This window comes from Gossypium raimondii, chromosome 10 (genome assembly GCF_025698545.1).
Source record: "Gossypium raimondii isolate GPD5lz chromosome 10, ASM2569854v1, whole genome shotgun sequence".
NCBI lineage: Eukaryota > Viridiplantae > Streptophyta > Magnoliopsida > Malvales > Malvaceae > Gossypium > Gossypium raimondii.
The window spans coordinates 23573974-23600219 of record NC_068574.1 but is presented as its reverse complement, the minus strand read 5'-3'; the positions used below and the strand labels follow the sequence as shown (position 1 = coordinate 23600219).

General features: G+C 30.9%; 2 protein-coding genes across 3 annotated transcripts; both read right to left on the bottom strand.

The window, feature by feature from the left end:
- Window positions 1-4848: 4848 nt before the first annotated feature.
- On the bottom strand, window positions 4849-10247 carry LOC105777892 (uncharacterized). Its single transcript, XM_012601396.2, has 4 exons — window positions 9024-10247; window positions 7130-7388; window positions 6181-6358; window positions 4849-5735 (listed from the first exon to the last, which is right to left on the bottom strand). Exons 1-4 carry the CDS (start codon window positions 10099-10101, stop codon window positions 5196-5198), a joined length of 2055 nt encoding a protein of 684 aa, XP_012456850.2. The 5' UTR covers window positions 10102-10247; the 3' UTR covers window positions 4849-5195.
- Window positions 10248-12131: 1884 nt separating this feature from the next.
- Window positions 12132-16310, bottom strand: LOC105778475 (PTI1-like tyrosine-protein kinase 3). Of its 2 annotated transcripts, none has more exons than XM_012602187.2 (8): window positions 16088-16310; window positions 15325-15478; window positions 14436-14689; window positions 14166-14292; window positions 13767-14040; window positions 13193-13325; window positions 12772-12858; window positions 12132-12623 (listed from the first exon to the last, which is right to left on the bottom strand). In XM_012602187.2, exons 2-8 carry the CDS (start codon window positions 15416-15418, stop codon window positions 12498-12500), a joined length of 1095 nt encoding a protein of 364 aa, XP_012457641.1. In that variant the 5' UTR covers window positions 15419-15478; window positions 16088-16310; the 3' UTR covers window positions 12132-12497. The 2 variants fall into 2 exon arrangements, with proteins under 2 accessions (XP_012457641.1, XP_012457643.1); XM_012602189.2 differs by lacking the exon at window positions 16088-16310 and adding an exon at window positions 15902-16046.
- Between the last annotated feature and the right edge of the window lie 9936 nt (window positions 16311-26246).

Genomic DNA, 26246 nt, shown 5'->3' with positions numbered 1-26246 from the left:
TTGAGAGAAAGAAATTTTTTTTTAGAAAGAGGGCTGAAAGTGAAGTGTTTTGAGAAAAAAAACTTGGCTTAAATAAGCTTTCAAAACGACGTCGTTTTGGGCAGCCTTCTCAGGCACCAAAACGGTGCCGTTTTGATCTGACCCATTGGTCGAACTGACCCGCTCCAGGAGGATCCGCGTGTTTTCGACGGAAGGGCTAATTGCACCTTTAGCCCTTCCGCTTTTTAATGGTTTTATAATAAAGTCTTTTATTGTTTTTAATTTGGCCCAGCGGTTTTTGCGCTTATTCCAATTTGGTCCTCAACGAAATGACGCGCTAAAGGTTGGGAATATTTGCTCAATCAGTCCTCCATTCTTTGGGCGCATTATATTTTGATCCTTTGGGACCCCTTTTTTGTTTATTTTCGTTTTAAACCCCTAATTTTTATTCTAAAATTCGATTAAACCCGTTTGTAATTATTATTATATAATTACTCATTTTTTTATATTTTATAATTCATATATATATATATATATAAATCCGTACATATTCATATTTTTATTTTTATTTATATGCATATATATATGTATATACTTACATTGTTTTATTTTATAATGTACATATTTGTATCTCTTTTGTCTTTATGTAATATACATATACACATGCGTATTTTTATTTATATATACGTACTTATGTTTACATACCTTATAAATTATATACATATATATATAAAATTATGCACATTTATATTTATATATACATATCCCTATGTAATTTTGAATTTATAATTTACATACATATATAATATGCATATTTTTATAATCTATCTATATATACATATACGTCCCCATATATTTTCATATTTCCATAATTTTATGTATATACACATTTTTTTATGTTTTTATAGCTTTATACATTTTCTTTGTTTATTTCTTTATTTACATTTTCATTATTAAGAATGAATGTTTTAACTTTATGCTTACATTATTGTATTCATTATCTTGTTACGTGTATTTTTATCGAGTTTCATTTCTACTATTTCATGTTAGATTAGTTTTATTCGATGCATAAATTATAATTTTTGAATAAGCAAAATCTCGTGTTTAGATTCGAGAAGGTCGTACCCTAACTTACTGGGTTTCGATTTTTACGATAAATCTAAATACACGAATCTTTTCAAACTCAAGTTTTAAACGATCTCAGGAATTAAGAAAAGATCGTGTCCTAACTTACTGGGCATGATCTCTTTTCTAAACCCGAGATAATTAAATGTCTTTTTAAATAAGTAAATTTTTCGGCATGTATTCTCGTATCGAGAATTCGATATGTTGTGTCCTAACGCATTGGATATGGCATGTCGTTTTCTCGAGATGAGGATTTTTCTAAAAAAATAATAAAGGCAATGATACGAGTCACAAAGGCCTTAGATGCGTATACGAAGGAAAAAGAAAATCAAGATTCACTTTCTTGTTTTCAAGAAAATAAAGAAACTGAATCTTGGTCCAATTTTGTTGTTTTGAGCGATTTCAAGAATCAAGAAAATCAATATTTCAAATCTTGAAAATCTTGGTCCAAGAAACCGAATCTTGCAACTAAGGCGCATTGGATCTCGTTTACAAGCATCAACGAACCAATTTCGGGAGAGAACGGATTAAAAGCCCAAATTCTTGAAGACACGGCCCAATAAGATGTTCCAAGCCCAATCAAGAAGTTTAAACTAGACTTAGTTGAAAATCAGGCCAAATTGTCAAAGTGGCCCAATTTGTTAAGTTTTAACTTTTTTAAATATTTAGTTTTAATTTTTTGACTTTATGAATAACTTTCTATGTAAAAATTCAGTCCAAAAGGCCCATTTAAAAGCCTTGGACGAAATTCCTTTGAAAGTCAACAATTAGGTTTTTGTTAGTTTTCCTAGTAGGGCTAGGAAAGTAGTTAGGAGGCCTATATATATGGCTTGGTCAGCCACCCTACATTACACATTACAATACATTAAAATTTCATATTTTTGCTGAGTAAAAATTCTCTTAGAGTTTTCTCCAAGAATTCTCTCTTGAGTTTCTTTAGAAGTAGTTTTAACAATCTTTTTGATTGTGGGAGCCATCTTCAGCCTTCTTCTTGCCATTGTTCTTTATTGGAGGAGAGATTAGAGCCGTTTGAAGGGAGTTGTGAAATCTTTCGGGATTTCAAGGCTTCTTAGGACTTTATCTTTTATTTCTTGCTGGTCATTCTTTCTTTTAAATTCTGTTTGTGCCGTTTTCTTTATCTAACTTATTTCAATTCTTTTATTGTGTTTCCAGCCAACTTCAACCTTAAAGAAATCGATCAGCACTCTTCTTGGCAGCAAGAAAATGTTCTTCAATCATCCTTTTCCTTTGATCTTGCCGTCCAAACAACCTATCCTCATTTTATTTCAATTTTTGGGTTGTTGTGATCTGTTGCGTTTTAATTTTTTGTTTCATGTTCAATTGATAGATTCGGCAGATTGGAGTCTTCTTTGGGGTTCAATTACGTGTTCTTGATTCTCAAGAATCCTTATTAATACTTATTTCGAGTCTCAATTTGATTCTTTGCTGATTTGGGGATTTTATTTCAGATCTGGAAATTCAAAGATCTAATCTTTTATTTTTTTCTATTTCATTTCAGATCTGATTGTTTCGAACTTTCGTAAGAGTTTCTCGTGACTTGGTAACTCGATCTTGGTCCGCGCGCAACCCTCTATCAGGCAATGTTTTGCGTTTGGAGATTCGAGAAAACGTGCCCTAATGTGCTGGGTTTCGATTTTTCTTGTTCGATCAAATAGCCAAATATCCTTTTAAAATTTCGAAGTAAGACAATATTTTGCGTTTGAAAATTCAAGGAAATGTGCCCTAATGTGCTGGGTTCGATTTCTCGTTTGACCAAATAGCCAAATATCCTCTTAAATCTTAATCCATGTCATTCAAGTGTTTTTTAGGATCGTATTTTAAATCTCTCTAAAGTTTTCAGTTTTTCGACACTAAGACATTAAGTAATCAACTAGGTACCAATTTTGGGTGTATCGAGGGTGCTAATCCTTCCTCGTGCGTAACCGACTCCCGAACCTATTTTCTGAATTTCGTGGACCAAAATCGTTGTTTTAATAAAATCAAATCGTTTATTAAAAACAACCACTTTTCAAGGTGATCCGATCACACCTTATCAAAAAGGATTGGTGGCGACCCCCGTTTTCGTTTTCATTTTCAAAATCCAAGTCGACCCCGTTTTCATCAAAAAAATGGTGTCAACAATATCTTTTCAAAGTCGGGACTTAGCGAAAACCTTCACATTTTTCTTTCATTTTCACAAGATTAGGCATATGTATCTGCATCGACTTTATACCTTTAAATGTTTAGGCTATTGGTCTAGAAACTTCACGAATTTGATTCTATTTGAATTATCTTTTTTATTTTGATCAATCTATTCCATATTTGTATTTCTCGACAAATTCAAGATCCTCATTTTTTTTCATTATTTTAACAAACTGTCCTACTAGGACTTTGATTCAAATACATCTGCAGTTAACTTGCAATAAAGTGAGTTATCCTTTTTGAACTTCTGATTCATATTACTTTTTATGACGATCCATCTAACAATTATTTCTCTCCCCTAATGTTAGGAAAACTGTCAAATCAAAATTGTAATCACCAAATCTTGTCATAATTGAATATCAATTTATTCAACACGCTTAATAATACAAGGAGACTCATAACTAAGGTATATTCTCAACTTTCTTTAAATATTCATTTTGTGCATTGTGGAGGAACAACTTAGACATATATTGCACATTCAAAATTCTAAAATACATTATATTTGACTCGACCAAAAACCAATTATAATGGAGAGTATTTATCAAAACTTATTGGCATGATGTGTACAAGTGTCAATTCATATAAAATATCATATCCTTATACTTATATAAACTTTTGTTCTAAAAAATATAATTTAGCTACTAACTGGAGGCATTTAATTATTAATTGTTTGTACATTAAAACAAAATTTTAGAATAATTAGTCACAATGACAATCTAACTCACAATAATCATTGAAAGTTCAAGTAATAAATTCACAAGAATTGTCCTGAAAGTCTTGTGCTTAAACAAATCATTAAACAATTAATCTCATGTGATTATTTTGTACATGCATCATATCAGTAGATCCTTATTTCTTCAATCTTAATTTTCAATTTTTGCAAGTAGACATGGGCCCTTGCATTACTCATTTAACCCCGTAGAAGTACCCTATCAAACCTCCCTTGATAATTGAAAACGTGACTTACACACGCTTGAATCCAATTAGAATCTTAGGGGAATTCTACCATGTAATCAAAAAATTTGAAATTTAACCTACTTTAAAAAGTTAAAGAATAAGATGTTCTAATTTTATTAGCATTTTTCATCAAAAATTTCCACGCTGACATGTTAATTAAATTGCGATCATATGATGTTATGTATGATTGACAAAAAAATAAACATTAAGCAGATAATGATTAAACTAAAAATTTTTAAATTGGAAAAATAGGAGGGTTGAATCTTCTTAACTTTTAAATACATGGACAAATCCTGATGTATGGAATCAAAGGCCTTCCTCGTATCAAGAGGGGACAAATTTCCCATCTCTTGAGCATAAGAACATTATTTACAAAACTCCAACCCTCCATAAAAGCACCATGATTAATAGATATAATAGATAGCAAGCATGAAATTGGTCTAAACTTAGGAACTTGACCTGGGTTTGGGACCAAAGCAAGAATAGTATAACTAAAAGACCCTAACAGCTGACCAGAATCAAAGAAAAATTTGACAGTCCTCAACACATCAGCTCCCAATGCTTGAAAGAATTTGGCAGTATAGCTATAGAGAAAATAGTGGATTTAATATCCTCATCTACAACAGGACAATCCAAACCAGACTTAAGATTCTCTTCTAACATGCGATTACAATCACTCTCATCTAAAACTCAAATTATGATAAACAGCTTAAAAATTCCAAAAAAATAAAAAAACAGACTGAACCGGTATCATCCCTACCATGTACAAACAGAAAAAACTGTAGTTAACCAGTAGTAACAAAACATGTAATTTTTCCTCGTATACTGAACAATGAACAATTTGTGACTGATGTTATGAAAATACTGATATATTAAATAAGTTTTTCCTCATATGTTAACATGAAATGTTTCATAAATATCAAGCAAACCCTTCAGGTTTCTGACTGACCGAAATACCTTCCTGAAATTGTGGCCAAAATGTTTAGCATAATAACTTCATCATCGACCTCACACTTCCCAGCTCTCAAGTTAGCACACTTCCGGAGCAGACTACGAAGAGATGCACAAGTACCCGCATCCAGAGGCGTGTCGATTGCTGCACATAAAGCAAATAGCCACACACAGTTGCTCCTTGATAGTGAGCTCATGTTCTCAACCGAACTTATCCATTTCCTAAGCATCGAAACTCGAGCTACTGAGTCCATCTTTCGGATTGTGGACAAGGTCGGGTACTCACCACAAGCATCACTGATAGAGGTTTTAGGACATGGATTGCTGTGAGACGATGAAATCTCGTTGTCTGCAGCATTCAATAAAGGTACCTGGTCAGAACGGACTTCACTGGTTGCATGACTGTTCAATTTCTCGATAACGCCACTGGCCGGCAGCTGAAACAAATCATCCTCTCGAACAGACAATTTTGGTAGCTTACAAGAAATCTCAGTATTGAGATCCTCCATTTGTAAAAGGGCCTGATATCAAGAAAGGAAACAAAAGTTAATTTTTCTTTCAGGTTTTGAAATCTTAAAAGATAGCTTTAGAATTCAAAGAAATGAAAGCTTTTCTCCTATGTTGTTTCAACTTTATTTTTGTTGTACCCATGTTTGACATCCATGTTTGATATATATTTGAACATGATTAGGGAGAAATATGTGCAAAAACTCAGTTTTAAAGACTCCATTGTACCAGAAAACTCAGTTTTAAACACTTTGAAAAGAGGAAGGGGAAAAGGTTTGAAATAAGCATTGTTAAGGGATCTAAGATCGTTCATTCACTCAATGTGCACTTCATATATTATAAATATATATAAATATATCCAATTTCAAGGTTACATGTTTCTCTTCAAGATTATTCAATCAGTATACAAAGTCAAGTCAAGTAATGATGGCAGAAGAAACAAAACCCGAAAGTACATACCAGTCGTAGCTCTGAAAAATCTGCAAGAAATGCATCCTCCCAATGTTTCAATGGCAATAAATGTTCCGGGCACTTAGCAATTTCAGGAATCTGGGGCATATAAACACTTTGTTCCTTGTCCAATATAGTCCTGTCAGGCTTGGCGATCTTTACTTTCGGAATTTGAGCAGCTTCCCACCTAAACAGGAAGTTAAGGACTATTAGTTTGATACAATTAGAATAGTCGTATTAACCATAGAAAATCTCTATTTTGTGACGTAAGATCTCCAACTGTCAATCAAAAAGCAACTCCAATGAAAACTAGACTTAAAATCTCGCAAATAAATGCAATAATGTCGAAGAGGTTTCCAATATGATTTATTATCCCAACAAAAATTAACTACAAGTAACACTTAATTTTGTATCTACGGCTCCACGAAACCAACAGGATAAGCAGAGAAGTCACCATGAGATATTGAGAATAAAGCACTGGAAGAATGTCTGATGATCAAAACCATTCTAATGCCATAACATTGAATTGGCAACAGGCCAAACGGCCGAAACTTATAAGCCAAGGTTAGATGATATTCCATACTAAAGACCTAAACAAGTGTTGAAGCTTCCACATCTGCACCTCCACACTCCAACAATCTTAAATTAGTCAGACTCAGACATATGTTCAGGTTTCCTGAAGCTTGACCCTGAAATGTTGCAATTGCAAGGCTACAGGGGAGGACAGCAATTATACTAATAAGTACTGGAACTCTACAAGTATGCAAATTCTTTCACTTAAATGAGGACATGTTTGAGAGAGTTCAGCAGCTGTTGTACTTTCTTTAGCATGGTTTGAACTGTGATACAAACCTAGGAATAGGTCTGTGAAAATGGATAAACCTATGAAAGCAAAACAGCATTGCTGATAAAGAAAATGGATAAATTAATTGACAATTTAAAGATAAGGAAGGATTACCTGACACGCCTAAGATATTCTAATCCATCCTCCGGAGGACCAGAGTCGAAGTCAGGTTCCCCTTCTACCATGAAAGCAGGCCTAAGAATGCTGGTGTAATCTTCGTCACTGTCATCACCTTCATTACATTCTTCTTCCGCATCAACAAAGGAATCAACTTCAACATCACGAGTAGGAGAAAAACTGAAAGGATATATATTTTCCGTCTCATTATCCTCCATGTATTCTAGTTCATTACCCACATTTTCAGAATAATCCCCTGAAAGCGATCGAAATATTTAACGAGTGCTTGTGCATATCAGAATATTGAATCCAAATAAACAGCAAAGCATTTCAAATATGCAAGTAAAAGCCAACAGCAAAACATTATAAACATGCAAGTAACAGCACAGGAAAACATTGCAAAATGCATGTAACAGCAAATGGCTAATAAAAGCTTTTCCATCGCACTTCATTAAAGAATATCATCACTTTATTACTTTCTAGTTACAAAGAATGTAGCATATCATCTGTACCACTAACACACATTAGATCTAAAATACCCAACAGCAAGACTCCAATGTACAATAGCCTATTGGAACTAAACACAGAAATAATGCACCCAAGTACACACAAGAAAGTCCTATCAGTTCAATTGTTGAACATAAGGTCTTTTTCCAGATCGCTTCAGGCCATTCTTCAATGTACAAAGATATTGAGACCATTCCTTGTTCCTCTTCCAGCAACCACACCTGTTACAACAGAAAATGAACCCATCAAGTTGACACTAAATGAGCTGGATTCTGGTCGATGACTGCTCAGAATGTCTACGAGTTTCCATATCAATTAAAAGACACTAGTTTTTTATATAAAAAAGAACTGAATAATAGAGGAAAAGCCTTTTTTTTTAAGATAAAACTATGATTCTTTTTTTTTGGTACAAATGGCCTCTAAGAAGTAAAAAAAAAAAAAGAGCATAAAGAGAAGGAAATTAGATGGAAGACCTTAAAACAAAGTACATTTTTGCCATCAAAACCAGCTGAAATTCTGTTAAAGAAATCTACTTGAAGTTATCAAAGCCAACCAAAAAGTCATACCAAATACTAACTTTATGAAATCTTTGTCTGCAAAATACTTCCCATGTTTTAACTTGGACAAAAGAAATATTCATAAAATATATAAACTCTCTGCTGTAGTTTGAATGAGAAAATGAGAACTAATGGGATGAAACAAAAAATCCCCATTTTTCAGTTACAAAAGGTCTGGCACCAAATTGTAGACTAAAAACTAGTCGGTAGACAAGTATGAAAGGAATATGACTAAATATATACTACAAAATAGAAGGCGTCTTCTCATATCAAATGATATTCATTAAAGCTTTAATCACTTATACAAGGATACCCCTGAGCTATACCAAGGAAAACCTATGGTATCACACTCACAGTATGTCATGTTTTATACCAGTTATCAAACAATGTATCAAAATCTCAATCATCCATTTTTCAGGAATCAAAGACTGAAACATTTGGTATAAAACTATACAGACTCATTCCGAGAAACTACCATCTTATTGAAGGTTCAAAACTAAATATAAAGCAGAAGGGAATGAAGGGCACCACACAAGGCTTTCCACTATATATCACACAATAAAATTCAAAAGACTGATATAGTTTCATCACCATCAGAACTATATGATATCATTGATGTATTTATTTTGCAGAAGTAAACCATAATCCCAAATAACATCAATAAAACTCTATCATATGATGTATTAGAACTAATGCTTTGGACTCTTGCTATGTTAAGGTAGATAGACATTCAACAAGGTAATAGACAGTGATAAATACAACCAAAGGAGCACTTAAATGTTGAAACAACACATCAGGAAAAAAAAGAGATATAAAACAAAACGTACTTATAATTGCAGGAGACTCTGCCTTCTTTCCAAAGCGATGACGCGTGTCAGAGCTCGAACCCGAACCTGAACCGGTGTTCTTCTGATGCTTCCAGCTTCCCAAGTCCTCATACTCTCTGATCACATCTTTACCAAGACTATTATATACATCCCTCCAAAAACTCCTTTGTTCCCCAACCTTGGCAAACCTCAAAGCCTCTAACTCTTTTCTTGAGTACATTATCTTATTTTGAGTTTTGCTTTCTGTCTTACCCTTTTGAACTTCAAAAATTTTGGTTGATTCCATATGTCTCATAGCCACCGATTCCCCTAAGACCTCTTTTACATTCTTTCCCTTTCTTCTTGATCTTTTAGCTTTCTTACCATCAACTTCATGTTCCCCCTTCTTCTTCTTCTCATCTTTTACACTGCCATTTCCAGTTCTGGGGAGTGGAAATGATCCAATCAAAGCCGTATCATCGATGACTTCAATCTTTAAAGACCCTTTAACAGGCAAGTCAAGACCTTTGGTACCACTAACGCCGTTTCCATCATCAATCTTGGACGAGTTCGTTGCAAAACCAAAGACGTTTCCAACTTCAAGCTCAGTCAAAAGTCGTTTCTTTTCAGCTTCCAAGACATTTTCAGATTCCAAAGATTTTCCTTTTGCCACCCTTTTCTCCTCAAATTCCAAACCGGTCCCGAGATGTTCCTTGTTATCAGCTTCAATGGTGTTGACTTGGATATCAACTTCTTGAACTCCAAAAGAACCCTCTTTGCTTTCCACCTCATCCACCTTTTCTTTCTCGAAAAACCCAGAAAGAGAGACATCCTTTGGAGCGAAAGAATGAAGACCCATTTCTTGGTTTTCCTGAGAAAGAAGGGAAAAGCAATTGGGTTTCTTCTTTGGACTGCTATGATCCATAGCAGTTACTTCTTGGCAGTCTTGAAGGCCCGAATCCCGGTGGTCGGCGGTGGATTCATAGAGAGAAGGGGAAAGGTGAGGGGGAAGAGAAGTTTCTTGTTGTTGTTCAGAGCCAGAAGTTGTTCTACGCTTAGAACAAACGTGTGAATCGGATTCCATCGCATAATCAGCCATTACTGAGAAAGAGCGAATGAAGAAAGTGTTGGAAAGAGACGCTGGGGTTTTAGGGTGGGAGTTGGGAGGGAAATATATAAAGGAGGAGCAACAGAGGTAATCGAATTGAAAAAACAGATTGCATTGGGTTGTTTCGGTTTTCTCTTCATTTGGCCCATCATTTATACTCATTTTCTTACTTCAAAGTATTCTCCATTATGTGTCACTTAAATTTAGCTCACTGCATTTATTTTGAATAATTTAATAAATTTATTTTTTATATTTATAAATTCTCATGATGACAAATTTTTCTCATCGGCCAGTGTACTATTCTTATCATTCCACGAAATGTGGATATAAAACTACACTTCCTTAATCATCTGTGTGCAAATCCAATCATAATTAACCTACAAAAAGTAACATCATCAACAAACTACATCTCTTTGGAGATGATAAAGCATAGGCAACCATCTCATGTTAACAAATAAAATGTAAAAGGACAAGAACTACAATTAAAATTTCAAACATCAAAAGAAACCTAATTCTATGAACCTACTTATGCTTTTTCTATAATAAATTGTTCACCAGAGTAAAAGTTGTAGGTTGTTAGCCTACGGACAATTACAATTAAATTAACTTTTTTTAATTTGGTGCTTAGACACTTTTTAATCTAATTTGATATCTAAATTTGACACTTTTCCTAATTTGATACCTAAACTTCTTCTTCTTCTTCTTCTTCTTTGTCTAGCTTGGTACATAAACTTGTCAAACATTACACAATTTACTCCTATAAACAAACAATATTATTTTTATGAGACAATAAAATAACCGATGTATGACCACCATGTGGCAAAGGAAATGGAACCTTTTTATATTTTAAATGTTCAATTGCTTCTAGTTTAATTTCTTTTAATTTTTAATTTAACATAATAAATTTCTTTTATTTTGGGTTTTTAATGCTCTTGTTTTCTTCTTCAACATCATCATTAAGCTTAGCTCAAAGCATAATTTTTTAACATGAGTTTCATCTTATACTAATAATATATTTGTGGAATTGAGGGCTTTGTGATGACCATACCTTAATTTAAGCATGCAATCCCTCTTGAATCATTCATGTAATCTCAACCCCAATGAAAAGTAAAATAGAGGAAACTTCAAATAACTGTAACAATTCCTGCCATTAAATTCCATGTAATCCATCACATGTTGATAATACATTAGATATATTTGACAAGTTTAGGTACCAAATGTTATATTAAGGTAATAAAAAACAACATTCACGAAACATTTAAATTTAAGAAAATAAAAATATTATATTAAGATAAACCACGCCATTAGTCACCCAACTATTAGAGTATTTTTGTCTACAATTTTTATTCCATTACTAACATTTAAATTCAAATGTTGGAACGAATGAAAACAAGTAAGAAAAGTTGGACTGGAGTGGAACTCCTTAGAACTTGAAGCTGTTCGTAAGGATCTAGAATAACAAACATAAACATATTAGAAATCAAAGATGAAAGGAAAATGTGAAGGGTTGAATTATTTAGAATTAAGACAAAGTTAATAGAATGTATAAGTGCCGAGGATTAAATGACACATCATCATTTCCATTAATACTTATTAACATTTTAACTTAAGGTAACCAAAACAGAATCAATTAAAGATATTAGAGACGAAATTTAAAGTTTTTATAATTTAAGGACCAAAATTCAAACACGCTAATAGTTAAAGTGACTGATAATTAAATTTACCCATTATATTATATTTAACATCAGAAACTTTTTTTTCTGAAGACACTGCATATTTTTAATTTGATTTAATAAATATTACTTTGAAAATTTAAAAAAATACTAAAGGTAATTACAATTTAAAAGAGAAACAAGTTCTCAATTTAAATTATAAAATAAAAGATCATTTTCATGAAAATTATTTACGATTAAGATGACGAGAAATAAAAATAATTTAATTTAATTAGTGAAGAAGCAATCACTGGTCCAGAATAGAGCTAGACTTTGGTTTAATTCATTGTGCTGGGAAATAAACCGGACTGCAATAACAATAATAATAATAATAATAATAATAATAATAATAATAATAATTTGTTAACATTTCTATGTACCACAAGACCCAATCCCTTGCTTAATTGTACAACTCAAAAGGACATCGGCACCCGGTGACCAAAACCGGCAGCGGAGAGATCATATCATATATCAGGTGATGTTAAACAATCCAACCCAATCCTATACATGGTTGTCGTATATGACAAAAACCAAACAAACAAAAAGAAAAAAGCAGAAAGAAGTAAATACATATAATATGTTGAATAAATATATAATTTGTAGTCAGAATGGAAATGAACTGTGCATAAGTTGCAGAAATTTCAATCCAAGGTGAAGGACTGCATTTATCTGTTTTTATGTCTCTGATGCCGCTGCTGCTGCTTGGCCCTTTGCCAGAGGTTGGAGAGCCTTAACGACGATGCCCATGTTTGGACGGAACTCGGATTCATACTGCACACACAATGCTGCCACAGCTGCCAGCTGCATCAACAGAAAAATATATGTAATCGAAATCGTCGAGTGCTAGTTTGGTTTGCATGTACATGTCTTAGAGAGTTCGAAAACCGAAAACCGACCCCCATCCCTAAGTTACAAATTTAAACTTGGGCGTTAAAAGATAAAAAAATACCTTAGCAACTCCTTTAGGAGGATACTCTCCATTTAGTTTTGGATCCACACATTGTTTAACTTTATCTTCACTAAGTCTCGGAGTAGCCTAAATGGAGATACAGAAAACAGAAATGTTGAAGAGTTAATCAAATATAAAAGGAAACGAAAAGATCAAGTCCAAGTTTTCATTTTTTCTGGTACTCGGTATCCAATACGTATGTTTGACACATTCAAACATGTGTACAGGGATATGACCTAGCATAGAAGCTTTAGACAAAAAATAAAAATAAAGATATACAGTATAGACACATAACTGTGTCCAACACTATTCAAGTTCGAGTAACATGGAAACAACATGCAAAGGAAACAGAAATGCACCATCAAATTAGACAAAGGGAAGGGAAACGGTGGACCGAAAGAAGAGAAAGCAATAAGCTCACCCATGTAACAAGACTCTGCTGTCCACGAGGCATTGTATGGTCAACAGGTTTCCTCCCAGTCAGAAGTTCTAGAAGGACAACCCCAAAACTGTACACATCACTCTTCTGTGTCAACTGTCCAGTCATTGCATATCTGGAAAAAGTTGCCATAAATCAGCTAAAATTGTAAATAAAGCTGCAGCTCCTCAGGCATAGTGATGCATTACAAAAAAAAAATGCTGGTTCCCCCTCAATCTCAAGTCCCTTAGTTTTAGCAACATGGACAGTGGACTCTACATACAGGCAACGACCCATTGGTGCTAGGCTGCATTTGTATATCTATCATGAAAGTGGCAGAAAGGGTTGGCAATTCTTTCCAGTAGCAGCATCAATTGGGGGAAATAGTCGACAACAATGAGTTAAATAAAGAAAAAAGTATATGATAAACTCTAGATGCAAACCAGTTACAATTATCTGCATATTGACATTAAACCTAACTAATTTTATACAAGATACCAAATAAACACACAGCACCAGGGATGACAGGCTGGTTCAGAACAAATAAACATAATGTAGAGGAGCTTAGAAAGCATACTCTGGAGCATGATAACCAAATGTCCCTAAAACTCGAGTAGAATGAAGACGAGCAGCCATGTCAGGAGATTGGTTTGAGAGGTTAAAATCTGCAATTTTTGCTTTGAAGTCTTCGAAGAGAAGCACATTGCTAGATCTAATATCTCTGTGTATAATAGCAGGTTGAGCCTTCTCATGTAAGTATTCCAAGCCCCTTGCGGCATCAATAGCTATTCTTACCCGCTGCATCCAGTCAAGCACTGGACCTGCTTGTGCCCCTTGAACCCCCTTCCTTCCTAAAATCACCGGAAATTGGAAAAAATAAGAAAAGAAAAACAAGCTAATGGAGCCTTCTTTGTATAACAAGACGTTAGTTCGATAAATCTAAATCAGGAACTAATTTTAGGATGGCCACACAAACCGTGCAATATGTCATGTAGTGATCCCATAGTTGCAAACTCATATGCAAGGATGCGGAGATTTCTTTCAACACAGTAACCTTGCAACTCGACAACATTTTCATTTTTCAATCTTGAAACCATGGAAACCTAAACAGATTAAATGTGTACGACTAAAAGTGTTATGAAACAAGCGGAAAACACAATATGACAACAATCTGAATCTGCATTAACGGTAAGAATAAAGAAAGAAAAAACTTATTAAAGACCCTTCTTTCGAATTGCTTACAGACCTGGGTCAAAAACTCTACAGTTGAGTCAGGCTCAGCGGAAGTATCTAGCTTTTTCACAGCCACAGCTTTTCCATTGTCCAAATTTGCATAATAAACTCTGCCATAGGAACCCTCACCAACCAAAGCCTTTGATCCAAAATTGTCAGTCTTTTCTTTCAACTCTTCCAGTGATAGTGCGGGTACTTCAATAGGTGGTGCTGATTTATGCACTTCGGGCTTGACATCAGCTGCTACCCTTGTGTCTTTTTCCTGCCCTGAAAACGTGTAGCATGAGAGATCAGAAAAAAACTCTTAAGAAAATCATCAAAACTGATGAGAAATTGAACAATTAAACAGAAACAAGGAAAAAAGTTATTCTAAAAACCTTTTGACAGAATATCAAATTTAAGGTACCAGATTAGAAGATTGGATAACATATCCCAATAAACTGAGGCAAACTTTTTTTTTTCCATTCGAGGAATACTAAAAAGAAAATTCAGAAAGAAAGAAAGATTTGAAGTCTTGGTTGACATTAGGTCCAAGGTTCGGATCTAGACAACCTAATCCCTCTCTCGTTTAATTAAAAGAGAAATTGATCAAAAGCAACCAAAATTAATCCCTAATTCTTGAATAATGAAGGAAATATTGACAAGAAACATAGAAGCTTCCATTCTGAAATGCAATGATTAGAATGCAAGGTAGATTTCAACCAAAATATGACATTATGAAACAAAAGAAAAAGGAAAATCATGAGAAAATAGAGAACTTTCTAATTTCTTTGCATAAATCAAGAGTACTTGAACAAAAGTCAATTGACAAAGACATACATACATACATACAAAGAGTACTCTATCACATATATTATAGCATTTGTATTTACCAGTTTAAGGTAAACATCAAAATAACATACCGTCTGATAGAAACACGGGGCTCTTGAAGTGCTCACTTTCATGTGATCGATAATTCTCGTTTACCTGACGGGTACAACAAAGCCACCGACGCATCCTTGCTCTTTTCTTCAAATACAAATCGTCAGTATTTTCTAGTTGAGGAGGAGCATGTACCTGCATAATTCCATAAGACATTCATTCATAATCCTACACATTGTAAAATTAAGTAAACTATGATAATTAATTCCACATGCGGTGCAACCAAATTTGCCTAATGCCGGGATTAAAAACAAGCTTAAAAAGGATACGACACATAACAGAGATTCAACATTCATCCAACAATGCAAGCAGTCAATACTCCAATAATAACATATTTAAAATAGAACATAGAAAAAGAAAATGTTGATAAATATGTAGGAAAATAATTAAACCACAGCATTATCTGATCAAAAAGCAATAAATTTAATTAAAAGAAGAAGAAGAAGAAACTAAAGTCCAATTGAATTAATTATAATTCATAAATTAAACGTAATGAGATGAATTTTCGATAAAAAAAATTAATACATATAAAATTAAAAGAGAAAAATTAAGGCTTACCAACAAGCCACGCCAATTAAACTAGCCTTGGATTAAAAGGAAAAACAGAGAATTAAAAGTGAAAATGCAAATAAATAAAAGATTAAACGACAACCCAGCCTTGATTCTAAAATGGGTCGATGAAAATTCACGAAAGAAATCAAAGAATCAAAAGACCCTCAAATTCTCAAAACAAAAAAGAAATACCTGGCTTTTCTCTCAAATTCCTCTCCTTTTTATTGCAAATAAAAATAAAAATCTCCTCTCTTTCTCTTTCTCTTTCAAGGGTTGGTTTGTTATAAATTCTTTTTTTTGGTTTTTGAATTTTGTGTTGGAGAGAAAGAGAGAGAAACAAACAGAGATAGAATGAAATTGGAAGATTTTGATATTTGAAGGCTTTTCTTTTTTTCGGTTTTGAATCTTTTTTATGGAAGAAAAAAATGACAGAAAGGCAACGCGCGAAATGATAAAAATTGAATGGAATATTTCTCCCTTTTTTTAAATTTAGTTCTTCTTTTGGTTAAACTTTTCCATCACTCCCTCTACTTGGTGAAGGTTGTGGATTTAATCCATATGCTTTAATTTGACATTTTTAGTCCCTTTACTTTTTGAATTTTAAAATTTCAGTCCTCACCAAGTGGTACTATTCAATTCATTTTGTTAAGTTCTTCTATTTCCAAAGTCTGATGTGGAGAACATATTACCATATGCGCAATGCCTTGTCAACTTGTTATTTTCACATATTACTCAGTTAATGGATTAATAACGATCATTTGTGTTAAGATTGAAATTGCAAAATTCAATAAGTACATAGAGTTAGAATGATCTAATTGGAGAATATGGACTAAATCCATAACTATACGCATAGCCTAGGATTAGTAATTGAATTTAACCGAATAAATTTAACTTCTATTGTTTGGGTTAGGAAAAATTCAAAATTCAAAAGTACATTATTAAAATTAACTAATTTGAGACTAAATTTGGTCAAATTAAAGTATAAGGACTAAATGCATAGTTTTTGCAAAGTATAAAGACTAATAGCAGAATTTAACCTTTTCTTTTCTTTTTAGTTTCTCTCTATAATGATTAATAAATAATTTTTTATTTTTAATGGAATTTGTTTAGATTACCCTATATAAAAACTTGTACATTGAATAAAAGATTTTGAAGGGAAATTTTAAGATCATGAATAAATTTTTAAATATATTTTAAAATGTATTATAATTATTAATCTAATTAGTGTGGGTTCAAATCTTGTTGTATATATTTTTTTTATTAAAATGAAAAAATTAAAATATCTTCGAATAATTTGACTTATTTTAATTATGGAAGAACATTTCCATAATTTCTTAACTAAGTTAGTGACCTGAATAACCCGTGATACTAACTCAGTTACGGGTTTTATTAATAGTATAGATAGTAGTTTATAGGCTTAACTCACATATTGGTACTTAAACTATACTCAGTTACTCGTAAGTACTTTTTTTTTTGTTAGAAGTGGTACCTAAACTATTTTTTTCTAAGTTGGTATCATCGTTAGTCAAACCGTCAAGTCTATTTTTTTTAAAAAGGCTTAACCCATAAATTGATACCTAAACTATGTCATTGTTCTCATTTTAGTACCTAAACAATTTTTTTTTGTCATAAATGGTACTTAAACTATTTTTTCCCAAGTTGGTACATTTGTCGTTAGTCAAACCATTAAGCTTATTCTTTTTAAAAGATAACCAATTAAAAATTACCATGTAGCAAAAAATTGTATTATTTTCTGTATATGCCTTTAAAATATTAAAAATTCATAAAAATTTTAAAAATAGAGACCTAATTTTTTCTGGTTCAACCGATTTTTTTAGCTCAGTTTAGCTGATTTGTTTTGGTTTGTGAGCCAATGATTCAACCTTTATCTCCGAACTAATTCCCAGTCCAACCGATCGATTCAGTTTAGTTCTGAAAACATTGGTTTTGTAACAATTCGTTTTTTTAGTGGTGCCAGAAACAGTAGTTTCGGGGCCACTAAATCCGACAAGTATGTTCGTAAATATTATTATTTAATATTTATGAGTCAAATGTGATTTTTTTTTAAAAAAGGTTTTTGATTTGATAATTTATATTATATAAGTGATTTATTAAGTTCAAGTGGTTTAAGAAAATAAGGTATCGGGACCTTGTTTTTATAAACTGAGCCGTAAATATTTTTATAAATATTTACGGAGTGTCATTAAGGTGGTCTTAAAGTTTTGTTAAGAAATTTCCACGTTTCGATGGTTAATTAATTAAAAAGGATTAAATTAAAAAAATGCATTCCTGACACCCCGTTCCCGTAAATCGGACTTGTAAATATTTTTGATAAATATTTACGAAGCTAGTTGTGTAGTTAATTAGGTTTCGATTAAGTGAATTTGCTTGAATTAAAAGTAATTAGGTATAAGGACTAAATTACATATAATGTGAAAGTTGAATTATAGATTAAAGAAAAATTAAAAAAACTAAAGAAGCAATTATGCTATTGTTCTTTAACGAGGTGACATAAGCTAAGATATTTATAAATTTAATATATATTATAATAAAATATGTTTTACTTAATTATTAAGTATATTATATTATATTATATTATATTATATTATATTATATTATATTATATTATATTATAATAAAGCAAAATAAATAAAGAATAAATAAAAAGAAGGAAAGATAGAAACCAAACAGGGAAGAAAGGAAGGAGAAAGCCACGGACTTAGGGGCTTCAATTGTTCAAAGTTCAATTGGTTAGTTAATTTAGTCTTTTTTTTCCTTTTAATTTTTATGTTTTTGGAATCTCGGTATTAAATACTATTCGACCCATGTCAAAATTTTAGAAATTATTGAGTTTTTAAATGTTGTTAATGTTGAATAATTTTAGTATTAGGGATTAAATTGATAGATTTTTAAGTTAGAAGTGAAAAAGGATTGAATTATAGAATAAATTGTAAATTTTGAGTAATAGGGACTAAATTGTGAAAATTTTGAAATTTAGGGATTTAAGTGAAATTAGAGCGTTAAATCTAGTTTAAAGTGGAAATTGAATGAAAATATAGAATTGATTGTGAAGAAATAAAATTAGTCTCAGTTTAGGGACTAAATTGGAATTTAGACAAATGTTGAGTAAAAATTGGAATATGCAATATGAAAATAAATTTATTGTATTGATGAATTTTAATTGTTTTAATTTCGTAGCTAATGTCGTACCGGAATCCTCGACTAAAAAGGGAAAAGATAAAGTCGACGAGGAATAGTTCGAAATTTTTTGTTTGTATTTCTATAATCCGAATTTAGTTGTTAATTGTTATAATTCAATTTAATGTATATGATAAGTGTTGAGGTAAGAATTATTGTGTTTTGCAATTGAAATGGATTGATTTAGTATGTGATGAATTTATTGAATTTATATTGATTGAATTGGTATATATATTGAATATATTGATTATTTGAATTGAAATGAATATTGGTTGTATTTGAAAAGTGAATTGAAACCCTATTAACTGTATCAGGCTGAGTCGGATATAGATGGCATGCCATAGGATTGGATGAGTTCAAGGATTTCTTCGACTTCGAGTCGATGAGACACTGGGTGTCAATTTACTACTTCGGATTATTTCGATGAGGGACTGGGTGCCAAACTGGTGTGTTTGGTTGGATCCGTGTATCCGTCCAAGTCCGAGTCGTGTTAATAGAGGTAAATAAATAATAAAATGTTATAATTGATATTGAAATGGCATGGTATGAGAAATGGAAGTGAAATAGTGAATTGAAAATAGAATGTGAAATATGTTGCAAATATATAGAATATATGAGTTATATACTCATGAAATGACTATGGAATGGATATTGCAATTGTATAAAGAAATGTGAAATAAATTGTGAAAAGCTTTTTATATAGCAAGTATGAGAATTGAGATATTTGTGAAACAAATGAAATATGATGTAGTTGTTATAATAATTAAATATTAATATGTGTTTATATTTCAATTGTATATTTGTAATTTATTATCTTTAAATATTCGGATTATAGAAATACCATTGAGTTTATACTCAACGTACGGTTTTGTTTCCCGTGCGCAGGTTAGGTACTTAACTTTTGATCGTCGATTCAGCATCTAACAACAATCTCGAACTCAAATGTGGTGATGTTTATCCTTTGTGTCGGCATGTACCTAGGGTGTCTAAATAATAATTATTTTGTGGTTTGATTGTAATTGAGGTTATAAGTTTATATTTGGCTGGTTTTATACATATAAATATGTGTTTGTTTTTGAAGTCATATTATGGCATGATAAATTGAACTAAATCTAGATAGGTGCATGTGAATTTAATTCTATATTTAAGTGCTCATGAACTAGGCAAAATTGATTTGGATTTGATATGTTTATAATTTGGATTAAAATGATGCTTTGATGACTTGTTTTGATGATATGAAATGTTTGAAATTTCTGTCTCTTTGATCTGTAAACTCCGGTAATGCTCCGTAACCCGGTTCCGGCAAGAGATACGGGTTGGGGGTGTTACAGGTTTTGATTGATGAAAGAACTTTTTCGATCATATCAGGTCAAGCAAGTAGGCGGTGAAGTTTACAAAAAGAATTAATCACTAGTGTCTCAATCTCGGGAGGACCAATTTCGAACATTGTAGGCATTGTGAAATATTTAAAGGAAGAAAAAATAAAATAGAAAAAAAATAAGGAGAGAAATAATGTAAAATAAAATAAAAAAGAATCAAAAAAATATTTTTAAAAGTTATAATGACATGACAATCTATTATTGGCTAAATTTTTTTAATGGATATAATGTTTTGGTGTAAAATGGTTAACGGAAGAACAGTTTAAGTGCCACTTGTAATCAAAAAGAGTTTAGGTACCAACCTAGAAAAAAAGTATTCTTTAAGTACTAATTTATAGGTTAACGGTTTTTTGAAAAAAATAGATTTAATGGTTTGATTAACGAGTGATCAACTTGAAGAAAAAAAGTAATTTAAATATCATGTGTGACCAAAAAAGTTATCAAGATGTGAAAATGACATAATTTAGATATCTATTTGTGAATTAAACTTGGTCTATACTATGTATTAAACTCCTAAGGTCCAAGAGCCAATTGAACATTAATTCAACAGGTAATGATTATAATTTTTTTTACAAATTAAATTGTATTATTATAAGATTATATATATATATATATATATATATATATATTACTAAAAAGCTCATACATAGTGAAACCTCTAATTCTATGGCCTTTATATTTTTAACTTTTCATTTGAACCAAAATTTCATTTAATTTTGTCGATTGAGTAATAGTTAGGTTGACATTGTTATTATTGTCAATGTCACGGGTTAGAATTTTAGTCCGCTAAACCACGCAATCTTAGGCGATTTCTTTACTTCAAATTCGCCTAAGTCAGCTTTACTCTCGCAAAATGAGAATTCTTGTAGAATTTCTCTTAAGTCATTGAAACAAAGAGGAAGCAAGCTCGAAATGAAAGAGTAAAGACCAAATGTTTTAGTAAATGCTTTCAAATACATTCACAACTATGAATGGAATCATTACAAATGAAGCGGGAGGTCTCTATTTATAGTTGAGCTCTCCCAAAACCAACGGTACAGATTGAGTTACATCGACAGTCAAGATTAGAGTCTATCTACAATTGAGAATCCTAAGAGATTTAAACTTTAAAAAATCTTATCACTTTAAGATTTACACTATTTACCATGATAATTTTGGTTTTATTAGAGTGTTTCATTGGGCTTCTCCATATGTTTTATGAGTCGGGTGAGTTCAAACGGATTAATTGAACCCTATTTCATCAATTGACCTCTAACACTAAGACATGGTACAAAAATATTATGAAAATAATTAAATATGAAATGACACAAACAAGTTACAAGACCATAAGATAAATTAGATTATAGCACAATTTAAATGTGAATGAAAAATATTTACGTAAGAATTAAATAAATCTTTGGTTGAAATGATAAACTAAAGGTCTAAAAATTATAGTGGTCTAAATTCAAGTCTTACCATATGGACTTTTTTATTGATTTTATATAAAAATAAAAGCATTCTTATAATAATTTATTTTGTGAAATGAATGACTTTTTAATCATTTTATAATTGAGTTAATGACCAGTTGACTTGTGACACTAACTCAATTATGAATCTTTAGTAGGGTTAATATATATTTTCCCCTTGAACTGAATTACTTGTAACTAGTTGGTACCTAAATGTTTTTTGGTACTGAACTTGGATTTCATCACACACTTTGGTACATCTAAAGTAATGTCATTAGAATTTGATGAATTGACACCAGTAGTAATAGGCTATTTTACCTAACTAACCTCAAAAAAATAAATACTTTTAAAAATGACATTGTTTGAAAAACTATGACGGAAATAATCTAAAATCTATAGGGTCGGGCGGCACTGGCTATCTCATCGTCAGCACCACCCTCCATCATTTCCTAATCATGCCTTAATGATTGCCCCGTCCAATAAAAAATAATATTTTTTTAGTGCCGGCATTGTAATGGTCAGCACCCATATGTACTTTTTTAAATACCTTAAAAAAATAAGGGTATTCTACGATTTAAAAATAAAAAGGAAAAAATAATATTTTAATAAAAATAATTTTTTATTTTTTTGGTGCCGGTGTTGAAGTGACCGACACCACTTCAAAGCTTTAAAAAAAATAATTTTTTGCTTTTCTGGGTGCCGATGTTGAAGTGGTTGGCACCGGTTTAAAACTTTAAAAAAATGATTTTTTTTTTGTGTCGGTACTGAAGTGATAGGCATCGGTTCAAAATAAAAAAAATATTGATTAAGGAGGAAAAGAGTTAAACTCTGATTATGTCAGTTGGCCCGATGGACATTGGTGATGGATGATTGCATAGTGGAGTGAAGGCAGGGACAAGGACATATGGAGAAGAAAAAAGAGAAGTAAAGAATGAAGAAAAAAATTTAAAAGCAATCTGTAAGCGTTATTGAGGAGAGGAGGAGGATATGAGATAAAAGCTCATTGGGACGTATTTACTTTATTATTATGAAACTAATCAACTAGATATCTAAGTTAAATTTGAAAACCAATAAATAACTTTAAATACATATTTCATTACTCCATGTAAATATTATCTATTTCAATAGAAAATTTTAAAATTTATTTTTAATTATTTTATTAAATTTTAAAAATATATTTTATTTAATTTGAATTTATGTTGAAGATAACTAGATATATTAATTTTAAAACCCCCAAGAAAACTATATAACATCATTTTTAACTATATTATCTCAATTTCTTGATTTTGAAATATATTTTCCTATTTTTACTTTCAATTTTTGTTATGTTTTATGGAAACTAATATTCATCTTTAAAATTTGCTTATATTCTCGGTACCTTGTATTTACTTTCACTTTCATTTTCTTTTGTTACTGTAGGCATTAATATAAAATGACTAAATTTTTTTAAAAATGATCTATTAAATTTTAACTTTTAATTTTTTACTAATAATATTTGTATTTGTGTTTTAGTAATATTTTTATATTTTTTAATCTCAAAGGTACATACATTCAATGATTTTTTTAATTTGACTATTAAATTAAAAATATTTTTTTCTTTTATTGATTTGTCTTAAATAATTGTTAATTAATTATTATTGTATTTAAGGCAGCTTTCACTATTTTTTTTTCTTTTATTGATTTATCATTGTAACTGTTCCCCAATAATGGTTACAGATTAGTTTTGGTTTCTTTTTTATTTTTTACTTCTCTTCTTTCTTCTCAATTTGCCCTAGCTGCCTCATTCACTCCACTATGCAATATGCCATCATCGACATCTTTCGAGCCAATTGACATAATTGAAGTGTAGCTCTCTTCCTCCTCAATCCTTTTTTTTTTTTAACCGGTGCCGACCACTTCAATACCGATACCTATTAAAATAGTATTTTTATCTTTTTCTTTTTAAATCGTAGAATACCCATATTTTTTTAAGGTATTTCAAATATATATATGGGTGCCGACCATTACAACGCCAACGCCAAAAAATATCATTTTTATTGTACGGGACAATCATTAAGGCATGGTTAAGGAATGATGGAGGGTGGTGCTGGTGGTGAGATGGTCGGCACTGCCCGGCACTATAGATTTTAAGTTATTTCTGTCATAATTTTTCAAACAGGATCATTTTTATAAATATTTATTTCTTTGAGATTAGTTGGGTAAACAATCTCACATCATAGCACATTGAAAGTCTTAAAAAAAATATATTTTTTAAAATATATAAATTTATAAATTTATAATATATATATATATATATATATATATAAATTATTTTAGGTCGAGAATGAACATGGACAATTAATTGTGTGCATTCATTCTAGACTTTTTAAGTAATTTTATTTTATATAAAATATTAGCTTTTTATATTATCACTTTAAAATTCAAAATTAAAAAATATATAAATTTATTAAAATTATTTCATATATAAAAAAGAACTTAGACAAATGGTTGTCTAGAATTAGATTAACCTGGACAACAATTTGTTCATATTCAATCTAAAAGTGCTTGTTTTAGTAATTTTATTTATTTATGATAAAAATTGGTTTTTATATTATTATTTTTAATTAAAAATATGTAAACGATATAATCTATTTTTTAAAAATAAGATAAACTTTACAAATGGTCATCTAATTATTAGTGCGTTTCTATTTTGATTACTCAACTATAAGAAAATCAAGTTAGGCACTAACATTACTATTTTTGTTACTCGCGTTAAAATGGCAACAAAAATAATGATGTGGCCTTTTTTAATCTGGTATAATAACACATTAAGTCTTCAATACTTATACATCCTAAATGTAACCCTCTAATTTACAAATTCTATCAATTTTATCCTTAAACATATATAATTATCATAAAAATAAAAATAATTAAATGATTAATATATATTTTGAAAATGTATAAAATAAAATATTATATAATATTTATTGAAACTCATATATAGCAAACCCATGACATCATTATAATTTAATTATGTTTAAATAAAATTATTAGAATTTATTTATAAGTCTTCTACTATTTTTTAATTTATTTAATGATAATGTATCATGGTTTTATTCATTGATGGTGCATATTAAATATTGTTCATTGAAAGGTTTCCTAATCCAACGAGAATCTCCTCAACCAGATGTTGGATTTTGAGTATCCTACCAAGTAACAATTTTTTTGTGCCAACGGATGTCATGCTTCTTGTTAAGTTTCAACCCATCATCGACGAGAATAATTGAGATTCCTGTAGCTTTAAAGCACTTTGAACTAATGGCTATTGGCTTGTAAGTCAGATGATTTGCAAATGAAAGAAAATTGAAGGAAAAGGGATAGAAAATTAGAAAGATTAAAAAATATATAATTTTTTTTTTCTATAGATTCACTTGGTAAGAGGAGAAAAATTGAAGGAAAATTTCTCATTTTCTCTCCTCTCCTCATTTCATTTTGAAATGATTGATATTTATGCATCAGGATTTAACATAATGCTATTTAAAAAACTGCATTTTCTAGATAAAAGTGTCTTCTTCCTATCAAGCCTTTGTTTTAGCCGTTATTCATTTCCCCAGGAAACGTCAAGAAAAGTTGAACTAGAATCAATCATGATCTACAATACCAAGCTTACAAAGTGAAAGATTCGTAACTGCCTCCATCTATTATACAATCTATAATAATTTTGTATTTTGTACTTTTTCAAAATATATAGTAATTATATGTGTTTAAGAATAAATTCGATAGGATTTGTAAATTGTTAAATTTATTGAATTATTTAGAATTAGGATTAAATTGATAGAACATGTAAGCATCAAGACTTATATGTTATCATACCAATTAAAAATATCCCATCATTATTTTCATTATCATTTTAAAGGCGGATAACCAAAACACAAAGATGTTAATAGTTGTGTGAACATTTGTATAGTTTACCCTTAAAATTATATATAAAATTATTTCACTTGAGAATAAATATGAACAAACGAATGCCCAAATTCATTCTTGAGAATTAATTATATATTTTATAAATTTATAAGATTATAAATTTTTATTAGGGTTTGCCACGTGTCATGATATGAAGCTATTACATGTCATTGTATAATTGGTTGCCAATATCACACCATCAAATTCTAATCGTGGTACTATAAAGATACTATAGAGGTTAGTGCATGAGAATGTAGCACATTTTATTACTAGTAGTTTACTTCTTTGAAAAGCACTTATGACGAGAGGATTAATCATTGCTACTAATAGTGGACACTGATTTAAAAAAAAACCTTATATTAGAAAAGATATTTTAGTAAACATTTA

Coding starts and splice junctions, on each gene's coding strand:
- LOC105777892 (XM_012601396.2), bottom strand. CDS start 10,101: ATGGCTGATTATGCGATGGAATCCGATTCACACGTTTGTTCTAAGCGT. Junction 7,389..9,023: donor AGAGTCTCCTGCAATTATAA/GTACGTTTTGTT, acceptor GATCGCTTTCAG/GGGATTATTCTGAAAATGTG. Junction 5,736..6,180: donor ATTTTTCAGAGCTACGACTG/GTATGTACTTTC, acceptor TCTTGATATCAG/GCCCTTTTACAAATGGAGGA.
- LOC105778475 (XM_012602187.2), bottom strand. CDS start 15,418: ATGCGTCGGTGGCTTTGTTGTACCCGTCAGGTAAACGAGAATTATCGA. Junction 14,293..14,435: donor CTGTAGAGTTTTTGACCCAG/GTCTGTAAGCAA, acceptor TAATCTGTTTAG/GTTTCCATGGTTTCAAGATT. Junction 13,326..13,766: donor TTTGGTTATCATGCTCCAGA/GTATGCTTTCTA, acceptor AACTTTTTCCAG/ATATGCAATGACTGGACAGT.